The sequence below is a fragment of the Drosophila busckii genome, chromosome X, assembly GCF_011750605.1.
Source record: "Drosophila busckii strain San Diego stock center, stock number 13000-0081.31 chromosome X, ASM1175060v1, whole genome shotgun sequence".
Taxonomy (NCBI): Eukaryota; Metazoa; Arthropoda; class Insecta; order Diptera; family Drosophilidae; genus Drosophila; species Drosophila busckii.
The window spans coordinates 7,218,961-7,236,702 of NC_046608.1; the positions used below are offsets into that span (position 1 = coordinate 7,218,961).

General features: G+C 43.7%; 3 protein-coding genes across 4 annotated transcripts; 2 read left to right on the forward strand and 1 right to left on the reverse strand.

Annotated features, from left to right (window-relative positions):
* Positions 1-19: 19 nt before the first annotated feature.
* Positions 20-5,818, forward strand: LOC108606971 (inositol polyphosphate-4-phosphatase type I A). Of its 2 annotated transcripts, none has more exons than XM_017997533.2 (9): positions 20-507; positions 834-1,006; positions 1,235-1,393; positions 1,455-1,739; positions 2,322-2,849; positions 2,918-3,470; positions 3,593-4,742; positions 4,806-5,542; positions 5,605-5,818. In XM_017997533.2, exons 2-9 carry the CDS (start codon positions 889-891, stop codon positions 5,735-5,737), a joined length of 3,663 nt encoding a protein of 1,220 aa, XP_017853022.1. In that variant the 5' UTR covers positions 20-507; positions 834-888; the 3' UTR covers positions 5,738-5,818. The 2 variants fall into 2 exon arrangements, with proteins under 2 accessions (XP_017853022.1, XP_017853023.1); XM_017997534.2 differs by having other exon boundaries at positions 2,921-3,470.
* Positions 5,819-6,816: 998 nt separating this feature from the next.
* LOC108605860 (39S ribosomal protein L38, mitochondrial) lies at positions 6,817-8,497 on the reverse strand. Its single transcript, XM_017995671.2, has 5 exons — positions 8,283-8,497; positions 8,062-8,217; positions 7,651-8,008; positions 7,293-7,591; positions 6,817-7,234 (listed from the first exon to the last, which is right to left on the reverse strand). The coding sequence occupies exons 1-5, from the start codon at positions 8,440-8,442 to the stop codon at positions 6,948-6,950; spliced, it is 1,260 nt and encodes a 419-aa protein (XP_017851160.1). The 5' UTR covers positions 8,443-8,497; the 3' UTR covers positions 6,817-6,947.
* Positions 8,498-8,704: 207 nt separating this feature from the next.
* On the forward strand, positions 8,705-9,713 carry LOC108605951 (protein CWC15 homolog). The gene is made up of 2 exons (XM_017995772.2): positions 8,705-8,929; positions 8,991-9,713. Exons 1-2 carry the CDS (start codon positions 8,799-8,801, stop codon positions 9,607-9,609), a joined length of 750 nt encoding a protein of 249 aa, XP_017851261.1. The 5' UTR covers positions 8,705-8,798; the 3' UTR covers positions 9,610-9,713.
* Positions 9,714-17,742: the final 8,029 nt, after the last annotated feature.

The window sequence follows — 17,742 nt, forward strand, 5'->3', positions numbered from 1 at the left end:
TCACACTGATTGTAAAACAGTAAATATTTCACACACTAAATGTTTGAAACATATTGCACTAAAATGCCAAGCTAAAAACATCAGTTGGGCGATTTACAAAAATAAATAATTGCACTGATGACAAAAAGCAAACAGAGCGCAAGTAACGAATCGACATAGGGGCGTGTGTGTGTGTGTGGAGCGAGGAAATCAGGTGTGCGCAGAAAAGAGCACACAGATGATAACGTTTTGCAACGCGTCGCCAGCTGTGCAGCAATAAACACACAGTTAAATTACTAAAGTCTCGACAGGTTGAACGGTACGGGCTGCAGGTGCAATAATTCAAATTGTTGGTTACCAATTGTTTGTGCAAGTTGTCAATGTTGCTGCTGTTTGGTTAGTGCGATGCTGTTGATGTCAACGTCAGCTGCGTTCATTTGAAAAGCTGGGCATAAGTGAGAGCGAGCAGCGAGTGTGGGCTAAAAACAGTTAGACAGGCCTGTGTGGAGTGCACGGAGAGGAAAAGAGGTACGTATGTATCTGTTTATGCCATATATATAATTACAATATGCGAGAAACGTGCCACCCGCTGTCTGCGTCTTGCGTCTTTTGCTTCGCCTTGGCTTGTCTAATTTTCATGAATTATTTAACGTGCCACGACAATTATTATTGAGGTGTGCCAGCCCATGGCACAAGCCAACGTCAAGGCCCAAAGCCATTTAAGTAATTTATAAATTGCCTTAAGGCTTTCCTGTACATAGTATGTATGTATGTATGTGTGCGTTTAGTTGAGTGTCTGTGTGTTTGTGTGTCTCTTGGACCTTAACTAAAAGCCACAATCTTTTAATTATCAGCTGTTGGCACACCACCCTCACACCTACCCCAACAACAATAATAAAGCCCTCAAGCATGCGCTTAAACAAATCGGAGCTAGCTAGCTTGGCCAATAATCCTGCAACTCGTTTCGATAAAGAAGGTCTGCTTACCATCAACGAACGCCAGGAGAGCATCTTTTGGCACACCGATGGTGAGTAAACAAACAAGCTGATTACAAGAAACTGCAACCATGACACATGCGCTTTCATTATAATTATATTTTTAAAGTACTTGCCTTTTTTATTTATGCTGACCAGCACACACACACATACACATTCACATTCACACACACATATATATATATATATATACAACACACCACATTAATCCCTCAGCTGTTTTCTTAATCACTTAACCACTCTCCTTTATCATTCTGCAGTTAAACTGGAATGCTGGTGCAAGCTGCGTGGAAATTTACTTTTTTATTTGAAGGACAAGCATCCCAAGTCGCCATTAGCTGGCGTACTCGTACTGGAGGGCTGCCAACCGCTTATACAGCATGAGCAGCCCGAACTGGAGGGCTATGTCTTCGATTTAGGTGAGTACCAAGTGCACTTAGTAATAAATGTCTTCTTAATAATACTAACTCTTGCTTTTAGTTTTTAAGGACAGTCCATCGCAGCGTTTGATAACACACAGCGCCCTGGAACGTTTGGATTGGGTGCGTTGCATTGAGGCCTGTTCAAACGCTCAACTCGATCAGCTGATTCAGCAGCTGGAAAAGCAATTGTCTGCAGCTGTAGCTGCCACTGTGCCCCAAAGCAGCAGCTGCAGCAACACCGCCGACACTCTGCTGGCCATGGGCAATCACATTGATCAGGGATTGCCGCTACCACCGTCTATAGCCTGGCCTGAGACAGCAGCAGCTGAGGCGCCCTTTGAAGGTGATCTAATACAGTTCTAACAATAGCTGGAAATTTTGACTAGGCCAAGCAAACAAACTCAAAGCAATTAACCCAAAGATATAGTTAATATTTTAAGTTAAATACAATTATTTAATTTGTAATTGCAATTTCACACACACCCTTACACACACAAACACACTTACACACATATTTATATAGAACTCTTATCTGTATCAACAGGCAGTTAATTTATATGACTGCTGCCCATTAGATAGGCTTAACTGATTTTGATATTGAGAGTGAGTGTGCTATATAAATATATGCCATATAGATAAGGACTGAAATTACTCATTTTGAGAATCTCAGTGAAAAAGAACAACGAATTTATAGAAAGAGATGGAGTTATACAGAGAGAAGCGTGTGTGTGTGTGTGTGGAAGTGAGACAGCTGACTGGAGCAGCATCGAAATGAAATTTATTCACAGAATAAACTTTATTTTACTTATCAAACTGTAAACAATCAATTTGTTGTTATTATTTATAAACTTATTTGTAAACTCGCACACACACATAGACTATTATATGTAAACATTATGATCCGAACTCATTGTCCATTTTGCAGATCTGGACACAGAGCTATGCGAGCTGCCCATTTGCGAGACGGCGCTCTCCTGTGATAATCTACCGCTGGACAACTTTGGTCGTCCGCCCAATCCGCGCATCATCTGCTCAATCATGCAGCCGGGCATCGATTGCCTCTGGCGCCAACTTGCGCGCACCGAGCTGCTCGATCGCACACACAATCCCCAGTTCCTCTGCACTATTCGCTTTCTGCGTAGCGCCGGCTTGAAGGCATCGACGCGACTGCGCTTTGCCGTCCACGATGTGCGGGAGCGTCTATCGAGCACATCGCTGCCGCTGGGTCATGCTGAGGTGACGCTGGGCATGCTGCAGGACACGACGCGTCTGCGTTTGCCGCTCTGCTCGACACGCGGCGAATGCGGCTTCATCTCGCTGACCAGCTGGACGCCTGAGTCGGTCGCCAGCTCGGGCCGATCCAACAGAGCCATAGCCCAGCCGCCGCGCTCCAGCACGCAGTTCTTCGATCAATGCAGCAGCAGCAGCATCCAAGCCAAGGGCAAGCCTAAAGGTTACTACTACTGCCATTGAAAACTTAATATTTGCTTAGCAATATATCTATCTCTTTCTAATTGGTAGCAGGCCATCGTCGCAGTCAGTCGCTGCCACTGCAGCTGGGCGTGCGTCTGTTTGTGCCACAGCAGTGTGGCCTGGAGCGCGTCTGCGCTAATCCCTGCCTGCATTCCTATCGCCTGCACTCAACCATGGGCGCAGACATTAGCGTGCTGGAGACAATGCTGGAGTCGCGCGTCTGCTGCGCTGTGCCGCAGCAGCTGCTCTCGATTTGGATACAGCGCGAGAAGGAGCTGCTGCAGGAGATTTCCGGCATGGGCGAGCTGAGCGGCGAGTGGCGTTGGCGTCAGATGAATCTGCTGGAGGAGCATTTGCGTCTGCTCAAGGATTACTCGCAGGCCAAGCAGAATATACAGCAGCTAATGCGTGATGGCGCCTACTACAAGCGCTCAGCTATCAAGAACGATGAATCCTTGGAGTTTCTGCCCGTCAATTTGCATGTGCAACGCATGTGGGCGCAGAATGATACGCTGCAAAGGCGTGGCATGTTGGATATAATTACGGTGGGCGCGTTTACGCGTCACGATGCCAAGGGCCGCAAGTCCGGCGGACTGATCAAGTGAGTTAAATGAGAACGAAAGGCAAATTATAAATTATTTATCTATATCAGTTCATATATTCCTAGTCTTAACTATATACTTAATCAATTGTAATCCTTAAACTCTTTGCTTGCTTTTGCAGACTGCTGCAGGAGAGCAAGTCGTGGAAGCTGGAGCAGAGCAATGCGTGCAAGGTGCAGGCGGCCAATGATGCAGTGCAGGCAACGAAGCAGCTGCGCAAGGAGATTGTTGAGCTGATGTCGCAGCTGCTGCAGCTGGCGAGCCGCCGGAGTGCGCGGGACATGATGCCGCTGTGCAGTGCCATGGTGGGCAAGACGCGAACGCTGCTGAACATCTGGGAGCCGAGCATTGTGGAGGAGGCGGTGAGCTTCATTGAGCGCCATCGCATCATAGAGGAGCCCGACAATGTGCTCATTGAGCCAATGTCGCCGTTTCGCAAGATAACGCAACAGCTAAGCGCGCTGGAGCTAAAATCGCCGGAGCTGGAGGACTTTGCTACGCCAGTGCTGGCGCCGCCAGATCTTTGGCCGCGTGGCCAGCCGCTGATGCGCTCGAACAGCTGGCATCCCAGCAATGGCTCGGCGAACAGTTCGCTGGAGATGCAGGCAATTGATTCGCTGCAGCATGTGGTCAAGTGCTACAATGCGCATCTGCGCAGCTTGGAGCAGACTGGGCAGACAAGTGGGCTGGGCGAGCAGCTTACATATCATGAGGCAGTGCTGCCTGTGGCGCCGCCCGCTGGCTTTCTGGACACCAAGCTTATGAGCAGCTCGCCCTCGGCCAACTATTACCGGCCCACGGAGGAGCCTGAGCCGCTGGATCTCACACAGCTAAACATTGAGGCCAGCGTCATGTGCCTGGAGAGCAAGCTAAAGTTCTTCTGCGGACGCTGCGACAGTCCGGCCATACGTTTGCGTCAGCCCAAGCTGCCGCAGAAGCGCGAAGGCTTTGCTGTCACTCCGCAGCAGGCACCGGACGTTATATCGCCGCCGGCACAGTCACCGCCGCAGGCACAGCCGCCGCAGCTGAAGCTGGAGCTGGCCACAGCGCCCAAGAAGGTGAACAAGTTCACAGACGGCCTGGACTTGTCGCTCACTACAGACTGGACAGCGGAATTGCGTCCTAGCATGCGCAAGCTGCGCCATGCCATGGATCGTCTGCTCAAGACGGCGCGTCTCATGCACTCCGTGCAGCGTTTGCAGCAGGATGTGCGCTGCAATCGCATCCAGTCGAGCATCACGTATCGCCGGGATGTCTGCTTCTCCCAGGCTGTAGGTCTACCAAACGTAAATCTCTATCAACGTCGTTACTCAAGCCACAATCTTTGCTTTCAGTTAACTTCACTAGTCAGCGGCTTGTTGCTGCGTCTCTGGGGCAGCGAGCTGGACTGCTCCTATCTCACGCTGCTGCGTGAGCTTGGACCGCTGGCCTACTTTGAGGGCTTGCTGTCGCTGTACGGCGCCGAGACGGACATGTGGAGCGACATGTGCATAGCCATTGAGGATTTGTCAGCTGTTAGCTTTACGCTTGTGTCCGCACAGCCCGGCGAGCTGCGGCCAATGCCGCGCGTCATGGGCTCACGACAGGCGCTGGAAGTGCTGGTGCCAGTGCCGGAACAGGCGCTGCCTAGCGCAGCGGCTCCCCTCACCTTTAGAATAACGCCCGTGTTCTTCAACATTGGCATCAATGAGAAGGCCACGCTGGGGCAGACGCGTGAGCAGCATCGCTCGAATCTGGACAACTATGTGCGGCTCTCGCAGTACTATAGTCGCTATCGCAAGTTGGGACTTAATGCGTCGGCGGCAGCAGACGCCAGCTCAGCAGAGGACCCGCTGCAGTCGCTGCTGGGATTTATGGAGCAGCAGCTGCGCGCCAATGTGTTTAAGAATGTCAAGATACTGCATCTGGCGGAGGATGCCTGCCGCTTGATGGGCGGACTACGCTTTACATCCTGCAAGAGCGCCAAGGATCGCACGGGCATGGCGGTCACGCTGGAGCAATGTCGTGTGCTGGGCCGCGAATTCCAACTGCCGGCCAAGCAGTTGCCCTATGCACTGAGCACTATGCGCAGGTTCGTACATTATCCAAACGTATCTCTTTCAATCTTTTCAAGTTTCTTTGCTTTGCTTGCAGCGAGGGCACGCGCATGGATAATGTCTTCAAGAATATCGGAATACGCAAGTACGCCTTTAATCTGCCCCAAACGCTCATGCTGCCGGCCATGTACCGCCCACCAGTGGGCAGCTATGGCAAGGCGCAGACCTAGACACATCCAAATCCAAGTCCAAATCCAAATCCAATAAATGCAAACAAAACTTTGTGCCAAAAAATCAAATCAACTCAAAAACTTAATAACACAAAAACTAATTAAATTAGCGCATTAATTTGCAACCAAGCAAAGTAACAAACAAATTACTTAAAAACCTTAACTTAAGTCTCGCATGTGAGGCAAGAAACAATAACTGTTAGTAACGGATCTTTAGCAGCTTTTTAGGCTGCGTCTCCCTATAGAGCTTAGAGGCAGCCTCAAGCAACAATTCCATTGTTATAATCATTAATTTATGTACTGTAAGTTGTATTTATTTTAACTAATTTTTATGTGTACTTCATTCAAACTCATGTACTTCCAAGTATAACAAACGAAATTTGTTAACCAATACGTAGAAAAACAAAGAGCAATAAGAAAAACGAAACTAAACTGCATTTTAATTAATAATCCACCAGATGCATCTGCGGGTTGGGGAGGCACTTGGATATGCTCAAGTGGCATGTTGGATATCATTAACATTACCAAATGATCTTGATATTTTTCAAAGAATTATTTGAAACCATTAAGTAATACACATAGAGTTTATTGCATTAATAGATTTCAAAAATAAAATGCAGAGGCAGCTGCAGCATCATGACTTGCACATTTGGGCTGTGAAATCAAAACTGGCATTTTACATTAGAAGTTTATTAGCAGAACAAAGTACCAGGCGCACAGAAATCCACAGGAACGTTTGCTGCTAAATGTAATGTAAATGTAATGTTAATGTAATGTAAATGACCACTCACCTGGAGATGAAACACCCCCAGAGAGCGCATATGTACATATACATTTGGGCATGCGCTCATACTCAGCTCAGCTGAGATCTGCAAAGAGCGCGCATTCGAATCTCCGTTCAAATTGCGTATGTGTTCGCGCTCCCGCCTTGCAATGGAAGTGGGAGCGGGAGTGAGAGTGCGCCCAACCGATTTTGTATCTGACATGTGTCGCCTCACTAATAATATTTATTTCTGCTTTGGCAGCCACCACCTGTGGACGTTCGCTAAGTATTTAGTCTGCTCATGTGTATTTATTTAAACTATTTTTTTTATTTACTCCATTTTAAACGCATGTACTTGCAAGCATAACAATCAACACTTGTTAATCAAATACATAGAATGAAAAAAAAAAACAAGAAAAACGAACAACATTTAATGCTGCACTTAATTTAATAATCCTGCACACGTCCTGTGCCCATGCGTTGCTTTCGTTTCTCGGTCTTTAGCCAGCTGGGCATCTCGCGCATTGGATGTGCCATGGGGAAGCGCAGCGCTGGCTCAGGTCCTTCGAAGGGATGTGTTTTGGCCAGTTTACGCTGTAGAAACTCCTTGTTCACCTGCTTGATGTCGCGATGCTTGTCCATGTACAGATTGAAGGGTTGCTTGAGCGGAAAGAATTTCTGATCCGCCAAATAAGGCTTGGGGAAGTCGTACTCATAAACAGGTTCTTTGAGCTCTATAATATCAAATTGATTATACAATATGATATGAAAAGTAAGTTCAAATAAACTTACGCAAGACTTTATGATAGAATTCAGTTAATGTGCTATCCCAGTTGGTTTGATAGAATGCCAGACCTGCTGGCGTCAGCTGCTCCTGGTGTTGGCGATAAAAGTCAAGTGTGCTGAATGTGCGCTTCTCCAGCTTGCTGTAGTCCGCTGACTGCAGTTTATATGCGTTCAGATCCATGCGCGACTGTTGCTTATAGAGTACAAAGACCATGCGCTGATAGCCCACGCCTTTGGGTGGAAAAGGCGGCAAATAATCCGCCAGCACTTCACCATCAGCCAGCTTGCCATTGGGTATGTTAGCACTAGAAGATTACATTGAGCATTAGCATATAATTATTTTTTTTAAGCAAACGCAGCTTACATAAACCAATGTAAACACTCTGCAGTGCCGTTTGTGAAGTGCGCATCGGGATTGCTGGCTATGAGTGTCCAGTAGCTGTCGCCTGATACTTGCTTGCCTGTTATAGGATCCAGTTGGCCATCGAAGCTAACCAGGGGCATCTTGCTGGCCTCGCCTGGTTTTATAACATTGCCATTATACACAGGCTGCAGCAAATTGCCCTCCACCTCATAGTTGATGCTTAGAGGCACTCGCGGCACAAAGTAAGCGCTGCCAAAAAGATGCTCAAAGACGCCATAGTGATCCGCCATAAGACGCAGATCATGTTGTCCCGTGGTCTGTTGATATGTCTGCTGCACTTTATCCAGATCAATCAGCACTACATAAAGTTTGATTAGTAAATAACTATTGTAGCTAAAATCATCAATTTACATTTTTGACTGCGCGCCAGATGCTCCATTTCATTATTGGCACGCTGCTTCTTCAGATGCTCTAATCGTGTCTTAAGCTGCTCCGAACGTGAGGCCTTCAGCTGTGGGAAGCCTATGTTGACGCGTGCTACCAGCTCAGCGTCCACAACGTTGTCATCTGTGCCAGCACGATACAATGTTTTATTTAAAGCTTACTATATTGGTTACATCAATTTTGCTTACCCCGCAGCCGCTGTTCCAGCGAGCGTGCTACACCGGGAGGCTTGCCACGCATAGTATGTCCCTGACGTGTGCTGGCATTGAGGAGCAATAGCCCTGTGCTTGGTGAGCCGCGCAGTCCGGCATTTAAGCCATTTTTCATTAACAAATTCTTAAAAGACATTCTGTTTTATAAGCTCTCCGGTCGCGTTTTTCTCACAGCTGTTCGGCAGTGTTGGAAAATATTACACACATCGAAGTTCTCAATTGCACTAAGCTCATAAAACTATTATGTTGCTTAAGGTGTAAACAAGTTGTTTTTAATTTATGCAATGACACAGTAAACACACAAATCGTATACATATTTTAAATTGTCTTCGGTTTATTACCACTAACAATTGTTATCAATTGAATTTATCGGAATATGCTTATCGAAACAAAAACTTACACCACTAATACCTCACAAAACAAGACAATAATTATAAGCAAACGTTTTCTTCGCATTTTATAGATATTTTGTGTTGTTAAAGTTGCTTCGAAATGACTACAGCTGCGCGTCCCACATTTGATCCAGCGCGTGGTGGCTCTGGACGTGGTGAAAAGGATTTGAGCGCGTTGAGCAAACAGTACTCAAGTCGCGATTTGCCTGGGCACACAAAGCTAAAATACAGGTAAGCACTATTAGTAAGCATTAGTTAAAACGCAATTAAACTATTTATTGTGCACATGCAGAGAAAATGGTCAAGGTACCAGCGATGAGATCCGCAACCGTGACTTCCGCAAGGAGCTTGAGGAACGTGAGCGCGATGCACGCGCCAGTTCGGGCAAAGCGTTGCCCTCTATAGTGCGCAAGGCCATTGAGGCAAACAATGCCAGTAGCAGCAGCAACAAGCGCACCAAGTTCGATACACAAACCCAACAACAGCAGCAACAACATGCTTCGGCTAGTCTGGATGCAGATGAGCCAATAGACAATAGCAGCTCGGACTCGGAGAGTGATTCAGATGATGATGATGCCGCACTGCTGGCTGAACTGCAGAAAATCAAACAAGAACGCCTGCAGGAAACTGCACGTCGCGATGCTGAAAAGCGTCAGGAGGAGGAACGCATTCGCATGGAAAACATACTTTCAGGAAATCCTTTGATTAACTATGAACCTGGCACTGCCGCCTCCGCTGCCGGTCGTGCTTCTGGCACTGGCAATGCCGATCTGAAGATCAAGCGCCGCTGGGATGACGATGTGGTGTTCAAGAATTGCGCACGCTCCGCGCCAGAGAAGAAAACACACTTTGTCAATGATGCGCTACGCTCTGATTTTCATAAAAAGTTTATGGACAAGTACATTAAGTAGAAACCTAAGCCACGCCCAAATATTTGTAGTAGCGTTCTGATCATTATTTCATTTCTTTCTTTACCTTTTTTTTTACGCTGTCTCAATTTAATAAAACAAGATTCACACACATGCACACATATGTATTAAAATTTGAACTCTGGCTAGGGCCGGCTTGACCCAATGCCTGACCGCGTCTCGATCGCTTCAGGCCGCGTAGGGCAGGGCAGGCAACCTTAACCAAAGTGTGAAACCGCAAAAAACATCAGTAGCAGTAGCAGTCGCTGTAAAAGTCACAGCAGCCAAGTTGCAAGTTGTTGTGCCACATGGGGCAAGCGGTACGTGCGCACACGAATATAATGATGAACTTGGCTGCCGCTTGGCAGCGGCTAAAGCAATTGTCGCTGCTGATGAGGCACGAAGCAAAATCAATTTGCTGAAAAAATAAAAACAAAAAGGAGATGCAGATGGAGAAGGAGAAGCAGCGGCAGCAAGAAATAACTTGACCAATTACGCGCCAGGCGGCGTCGGTGGCAGCCCATAAAAAAACCATCAAGCTATGCACAATTTCCACGCTTCTTAATGCCACGCACGCGGCATCTCTCTGTCTCTCTTTCGCTGTCTCTCATCCTTTTGCTCTTCAGTGACTCTTGCTGATCTCTGAGCACTGAACTTTGATTTTGTCAATCAGCACACGTTGTGAAGTCGCGACCCCGACATTGCTACCTTGCAAACTTGCCCGAACGCTCAATTTTACGCTAATTCGATCAGAAAACAAAATTATTGCAAGACAACGCTACATAGTCATAATAATAATCAGGTTCATGCTATATATGTCTGCTAAAGGATTAAGGGCAACATTCTATTTTTTTAAAGTCTGCATTTTTAAGCGATGGGGTATATTATGGAAATGGTTCAAAACAAGTCAAATATATATACAGACTGCAATTTGGCGCGAGATTATAAGATCAATGGGTTTTTATATAATAATTTAATATATTTATAAGAGGGAGACAACTTCCGTTTCTTCCGAGAGACAACACTTTTAAATAATTTGAAAAGTACAGAGTATACTTCAGTGCTATCATTTCCCTTGCAACAGCAGCAACTCCATTGCCTTGGTACGCAAATTTTTGCTCACTACTGTAAACATAATGATGATTGTTTATGTTGATCATGGCAGCAGAGAATATCAGCAGCAAATGCTGCTGATTGTTATTATTATATGCTGCCTGCTTCTGTCTGAGCCACAAATGAGCAAGTGAGAGGGAGTGAGCGCGAGAGAGAGAGACAGAGATGTTTAGAATAATTCATTTCCTTTTTGCTGCTTTTGTGCAGAGACTATTATTTGTGCATTCATCAACGATAAGGCCACTTGGGCAATCTCAGTCGCAGTCAAATGGCACAAATGCACTTTTCGGTAGTCAATGCTGTTCTTGTTTTTGTTTATGTTGCTGTTGCTGTTGCCGGCGCGCTAAATTGTGGCCAGGTAGAGGTTGGGGCATGGGTATTGCAACTCTTTCCCGACGCAGCAGCAGCAGCAGCAGCAGCATCAGCAGCAATTGCCAATGCCTATCAATTGGCAGCAATTTTACAACTTACAACGGCAACAACAACACGCAAAAAATGGCGACCGGCTAGCGGAAATGGCCGTCGCGGTTGCAAGTGACAAATAGCCAGCGGTTAAGAGAACAGCGCATCGTTGACCACCAAATAAAGACCGCAAACATATGTACAAACATGTGTAAGCAGCACTTGTGTACATGTATATTGAAGGTATGTACAAATATATATGCTTTACATTTTTATTTCATCTGTTTATTAAAAGCCAACGAGCAATTTACTCACACTCATGTTGTGTCAATTATATAAAATAATGAAATAAACATCAGAACAGCATGTTTAACATATAATTATTTTACTAGTTTACTGCATACAACAAAATGAACAGCAAATGCAACATTTGGTAATCAAAATTAATTAATTTATATATTACAGTTTAAAGTTTTCTATTTTATAATTACAAATAACGGTCCACATAATTATAACAAGCAAACTTTTTTTTAAATCACAGCTTTCATTTTCATGTTTTTATTTATGAGCTTAATGTTTTCTTTTCTGCAGTAGCTGCTTTGTCGTGAGCTCATCATATAGGAGTTTACCAACTTGGCCAAGTACAACGATTGGCTTCGCAAGGAGCAACAACTGGTCACACATGTCGTGCTGCAGTCTGCGCCAAAATGTCTAGCGGCAATTGATGACCGGCGAAGCAGGCAAGTGAGTATTTATTATTTTTTATATTTTATAATCTATGGATATTTCCCTATTATACAAATCAGCTAAAGAATATTGGCTCATTTGTACGAAATATATTTGTACATTGGCAACAGCAATTTTGAAAGAAATAAATGAATTCAGGCTGCCTGAAATCAATTTTCAATTTGTTTTCAACAACTAACAATGACTTCAAAAAATAACTGTAACTTTTGTGGCTGGAACACACCCACAGCGGGCCACACTTAATATTTGCTTTAAAATTTTATAGAATACAAATTTTACTCAGCTGTTGCATACAGAGTGCAGCAGAGGAAATTGCAGGAGAGCGAGAAAGAGAGAAAGAGAGAGAGAGAGAGAGAGGGCACAAAACTGACAGCTTTGGCTGCTGCTGCAACTGATGCTGCATAATTTAGTTGACCAATTTACACTGCAAAATCGTTTGCCACTGAGTGCAACCGGAAACACATGCAACCGGGACGCACCTCGACGGACCAACCGACCAACCGACCAACCGGCCGACCAGTTGCCCAGACTCTCAAGCTCCTTTTCACTCACTGCATAACATTTTGCGATTTTTTTTTTTTGTTGCTGTTGTATCTGCAATACTTTTTTTTTGTTTGGGCTGTGTAATATGCAACGCTGTTCTTAGTGGACAATGTTGTTGTTTTTATTGTTGTTGCTGCTGCTTTACTGTAATCGTTGCAATACCCTGGATAGATATTTTGATAGTTGACTTCAGTGATTGTTGATAGACAAACAGATTTAATATGAATCACATTTTTTAAAAGATAAACAGATATGTATTGAAATATACATATATATATAGTTATAGATAGAGGCAGACAGAAAGATAAACTCGGAGACTATGCTCACCTTAGTTAATTTATGCGAAAGTAAACTCTGCTTGCAAATTCTTGGCATATTTAATTTAATTGGTAACAAATTTTAAGCATGTCTTATTTATTTCTGTTTCAACCGCTTGTGCCACGGAATTTCAAATCAAACTCAAACCAATTCAAAATCTCTGTTATCAATTATCAAACATTTTTTATGAATTAAAAATGCGTACAATAAAGTCTCTGAAAGTTATGCGGCTACGGCAATCTCTAGAGATTTTTGCGGTAAGCTGAAATATACAATTTTCATAAAGATATGAAATTTGTCAGAAATAAAACCCAAATTGCTTTGAATATAAATTGTTGTTCAAATTTGAAAATATTTCCTTAATTAGTTTATTTTTAACAGGGCATCAAATGAGTTGGGCAAGCTGCCTTTGTTCAAACTGCCCTTGTTGCTCTTTTTGTTACGTTTTGCTTTGTTTTGGGGGCTGCTGGCCGCCTGCACTTGACATATTTACTCGCTATGAGCATTTGTAAATCGTAGGAACTGATGGGGCAGACGCGCAGTGGACGCCGCACTTCATATGGCCCCGGAATATATGAGCTGCAAATTTATTAGAGGGTTAAGCATCGCATGTGGAGGATGAGCGCAAGTAAATTGGGCTAAAAAAGCGCAAAGCGCAAGATTAAGCATACGTCAGGTATGACTTGACTTAGTTTTAATATACTTATGCAATTCTTTTGAACTGTTGTGTTGTGTTGTGTTGATCGTGAATCAATTTAACGCTTTATCGCTTTATTAATAATGGGCCCGCATGTCTACGCAGCAATGTGGCATAAACTAATGCCAAGTAATTTAATTATAGACAAATTTTCAACACGGACGCATACTTATTTCCGATTTGGATTTGGAACCAGACTAACTAATGCTAATGCTGATTTGCACTTGAGCAATCTACTTGAGTGTGAGAGGAGGAAGGAGGCAGTTGCTGCTTGTTGCACAAACTAAAAGCTAATTTGCAGTTACTTCCGTTGCTAAATGAAAATGCATTTCCTGGCTGGAAAAGCGTTTAAGCCACCGCCATTATGGTATGAGTAGTAGCTGCCCCTAGTCCTTCCCTTCTCCTGCCACTGCTCTTTGGGCAATCTCACGCTGTCCCTGTGACATTTTTATGCAAAATGTTGCGACATCTGTAAATGATTTGCTGCCATTAGAAGACACAGCTCCCAGGCCAATCCAATTCCAGTCCAACTGCAACTCCCACTCTCTTTCGCTTTGGTTGCGTATGTCCATGGGTATAATAACTTCCGCCAGCGCTGGCCAAAGGGCACAAGTCACCAAATGTGTGTGCACCAACTGCTCATGTGCTCATGTGCCCCAACTCCAGAGGCACTTGTAAGCTGCCACAGTTGCAAGCTCGTTAGCATTGGCAGCAGCCACACCACAAAAACGCAACACAGAGTGCCTCTGAGACCCCAGGCTGAGCTCCAGTCCAAGTCCGAGTCTGAGTTTCGTGTCCGAGATGCAGCTGGAGTTGGAGTCACCTAGATGGCCACACCGCAGAATGCGTAACGTTACGTATACGCAATTTCTTGCTAAGGCGCATTGTTGAATAAAATCGGCACAAGAGCTGTACAATTTTCTTTTTTGGTTTTCGAGCATTTGCAGCTGCTAAGTTGACCTAACGACTAGCTAAGCACTCTGCAAAAGAGTGAAGAGTAAAAAGCTCTCATTAAATATATAACAACAATAAATAGATAACAAATCTTTCTATGCGCTGCAGCTTCATAAATAATACTCAAGCTTGTTAAGCTATAATAATATTTATGTGCATGCCAAAAAGTTAAATCATTAACATGTCTATTTGTATTTCCAATTGCAAGACCAACTTGCTGCTTGCATTGTTGCAACTTTGTGTGGCCAGCATAAGAGCAGTTTTCTGTTTGGGGAATGGGCGCACTGAATTGAAATAGAAGAAGAGCATTGGGAATTGGTTAGCCTGCTGGTCGGTCGCAGCCTCTCAGCCAGAGTCTGGTCAACGGCTAACCGGCCATTTAGAGTGAGAAATTGACCATTAAAACAGACAGCTACACATGTTGACAAATGCAAACGCGTGTCAACGACTGTGGAGGGAGCTTGGGTGGGTGCTGGTTGCATTGTCATTGGGTGGTGGCAAGCCTAAGGCAGCTGGCTAATTTGTGTATCAAGTGTATTTGTGTCGTGTGACTTTGGGCACAGCCTGAGGCCCACAGGCACTAGACCCTGTTGCCATTGCCTGGAGACAACTGCAACTGGCCCGGGCTCGACTCGGCTCTGGTCACGGTACGGCAATTTTCAGTGCGATAATCAAATTGTAGGTTCTGTGTCCTAGCGTTTTTTTTCTTTGTGCTTTGGAGCTATCCGGTGTGGCCAGAATTGTGATCAGTCTTCTTCTTTATCATCCATTATGTGCTTCTATAAATAGCAGGTAGTTAAAGAACTTTTGCGGGTTTCTCCGACCAGCGAGCTTACGCTTAGCAATTGTGTGACGCTGAGTTCTTAACTTGATTTAAGCTATTGCAGGCAAATATTTACACCCCTAGACAACTTAAGCGCATGTAATGACAATAAAGCAATAAATAAATAATTAAAAAAAAATCCCCCGCACCGCTTTAATGATTCATTTGCTGGCACGCGCGCGCGCGCTTCTTGATAAACCGGTTAACTGAGAGCTCCACTTACATATATAGGAAGCAATAGATTGCCTAATCGATGACCCTATAGATGCATCATATGTGCATTAAAGCAAACTTACCTAATGGATGCTCGTCCTAGTCCAAGTCTATCAGAGCTAGAGGCTGGAAACAACAACAAGACCATCAACAACAACAAGAGCACCAACATGAACAATAGCAGCAAAAACAACAACAACGACAGCAGCCACAACCGCAGCAACAACCGCAGCAACAGCAACAACAACAACAACAGCAACAACAACAGCAACAACAACAACAGCAACAACAGCAACAACAACAACAACAACAACAACAACAACAACTACAACAACAACTACAACAACAACAACAATAACAACAACAACCAGAAAAATTTGCAGGTCGAAAAAATCGCTTAAAAAACACAAAATGTTAATTTTCTCGAAAACTTCAAGGACTTTAATGATGTCCTTTGGTGTCCAAGTAGTGCTTCCTTTAAGCTTTCAGATTATATCGTTGAAAGGACGAAAGTCCGTACAGGTGCCGAGAAAAACAGTATTGATTGTATACAGAAAATAGGCCATTAGTCCCGAATCCTTGCCAGGATCAAGACGACATTATTGTCAAACGATTCCTATTTGAAATGGCTATCGCCCTGCAAAAGGACATCTTTGAAGTCCTTGTAGTTTCCGAGAAAATTAACATTTTGTGTTTTTTGATCAATTTTTTCGACCTACCCCCTGCAAATTTTTCTGGTTTATCCTGGATGAGCTGTAATTAATTGTAGTTGTTGTTGTTGTTATTGTCGTAGTTGTTGTTGTTGTTGTATTTATTATTGTTGTTGTTCTTGTATTTGTTGTTGTTTTTGTTGTTGTTTTTGTTGTTGTATTTATTGTAGTTGTTGTTGTAGTTGTTGTTGTAGTTGTTGTTGTTGTAGTTGTTGTTGTAGTTGTTGTTGTAGTTGTTGTTGTAGTTGTTGTTGTAGTTGTTGTTGTAGTTGTTGTTGTAGTTGTTGTTGTAGTTGTTGTTGTTGTTGTTGTTGTTGTTGTTGTTGTTGTAGTTGTTGCTGCTGTTGTTGCTGCTGTTGTTGCTGCTGTTGTTGCTTGTTATTGCCTGTGTTTTCGTTGTTGTTGTTGCTTGTTATTGCCTGTGTTTTCGTTGTTGTTGTTGCTGTTTTTATTCTTGTTGTTGTTATTACTGTTGCTGTTGTTACCGTTGTTATTGTTATTGTTATTGATATTGATATTGCTGTTGTTGCTGCTGCTGTTGTTGTTGTTCCTATAATATTTGTTATTGTTTTCTGTTGTTGTTATTCTTGTTGTTCTGTTGTTCTTGTTGTACTTGTTGTTGCTGAAGTGGTTGCAGTTGTTTTTGTTGATGTTGTTGCCTAACTTTGGAAGCTAACCAAGAAACATTTAGAAAATATATGATTATGCGAATTATGCTTTGTTTTAAAAAGAAGCACAAAAAATTTTTCTATGTTTATATATAAGTTTTTATTCTTACAACACACTATTTATATTTGATAAGTTTCCATTTCTTACTGCAAACATAAATTGTTTTTAGCAACAACAACGCCGGTATTCGTACAGACATCTATTGTTATTGACCAAGTTAAGTGCGTGGGTAGCAACAGCAGCAACAGCAACAGCTTGCGGTTGCCCCTTATATCCTGCGTTAATTGACAATTTGCATTTCCGCTTGCCACTTGCACCACATTGTTGCGCGCACATTATACTTGAACAAAAATAAAAGTAAACTCAAGCTTGCCATGCAACACACACACAGACCTCTCATATGCTTATCTGTGTGTGTGTGAGGTGCTCACTTTTCCCAGTTACCTCTTGGGGCTACGGCTGTTGCATATTAATGTTTGGTTTGGTTTACGTGCTGTCCACAGCGTGTCTACGGCACGAGATACGCTCACCCACCCACCAAACTTCAGTGCCCAGTGCCCAATGCCCAGCTCAGCTCATCCCATGCCTTAGTTGGCTCATTAGTCGCATTTACAGCGAAATTGGCGTCATCGTCAGTTGTCAATCGTCAAAAGTTTTTCAACGCGCGCATGATTCACTGCGTCTCGCAGTCCGTTTGCCGCTTGCCTATTGTGTGTTGACCACTTGATGCCCTTTCCATAAGCAGGTGCATCAACTATCGAAAGCTGTTTGTTGTCAGCTTAAATATATATATATAGTTAATTAATGTATATTAATAAACAATGTTTAAGAACTCAAACAAATTGATATGCATATATTTTCAATATTTATTTTAACCATTAACTTTATTGATTATCTCAATCTATTTCAATATAATCAGTATAAGCGAGCGCATTCAAAATTCACTG

Coding starts and splice junctions, on each gene's coding strand:
- LOC108606971 (XM_017997533.2), top strand. CDS start 889: ATGCGCTTAAACAAATCGGAGCTAGCTAGCTTGGCCAATAATCCTGCA. Junction 1,740..2,321: donor AGCTGAGGCGCCCTTTGAAG/GTGATCTAATAC, acceptor TCCATTTTGCAG/ATCTGGACACAGAGCTATGC. Junction 2,850..2,917: donor AGCCAAGGGCAAGCCTAAAG/GTTACTACTACT, acceptor TCTAATTGGTAG/CAGGCCATCGTCGCAGTCAG.
- LOC108605860 (XM_017995671.2), bottom strand. CDS start 8,442: ATGTCTTTTAAGAATTTGTTAATGAAAAATGGCTTAAATGCCGGACTG. Junction 8,009..8,061: donor TCTGGCGCGCAGTCAAAAAT/GTAAATTGATGA, acceptor AACTTTATGTAG/TGCTGATTGATCTGGATAAA. Junction 7,235..7,292: donor ATTCTATCATAAAGTCTTGC/GTAAGTTTATTT, acceptor TTGATATTATAG/AGCTCAAAGAACCTGTTTAT.
- LOC108605951 (XM_017995772.2), top strand. CDS start 8,799: ATGACTACAGCTGCGCGTCCCACATTTGATCCAGCGCGTGGTGGCTCT. Junction 8,930..8,990: donor CACACAAAGCTAAAATACAG/GTAAGCACTATT, acceptor GTGCACATGCAG/AGAAAATGGTCAAGGTACCA.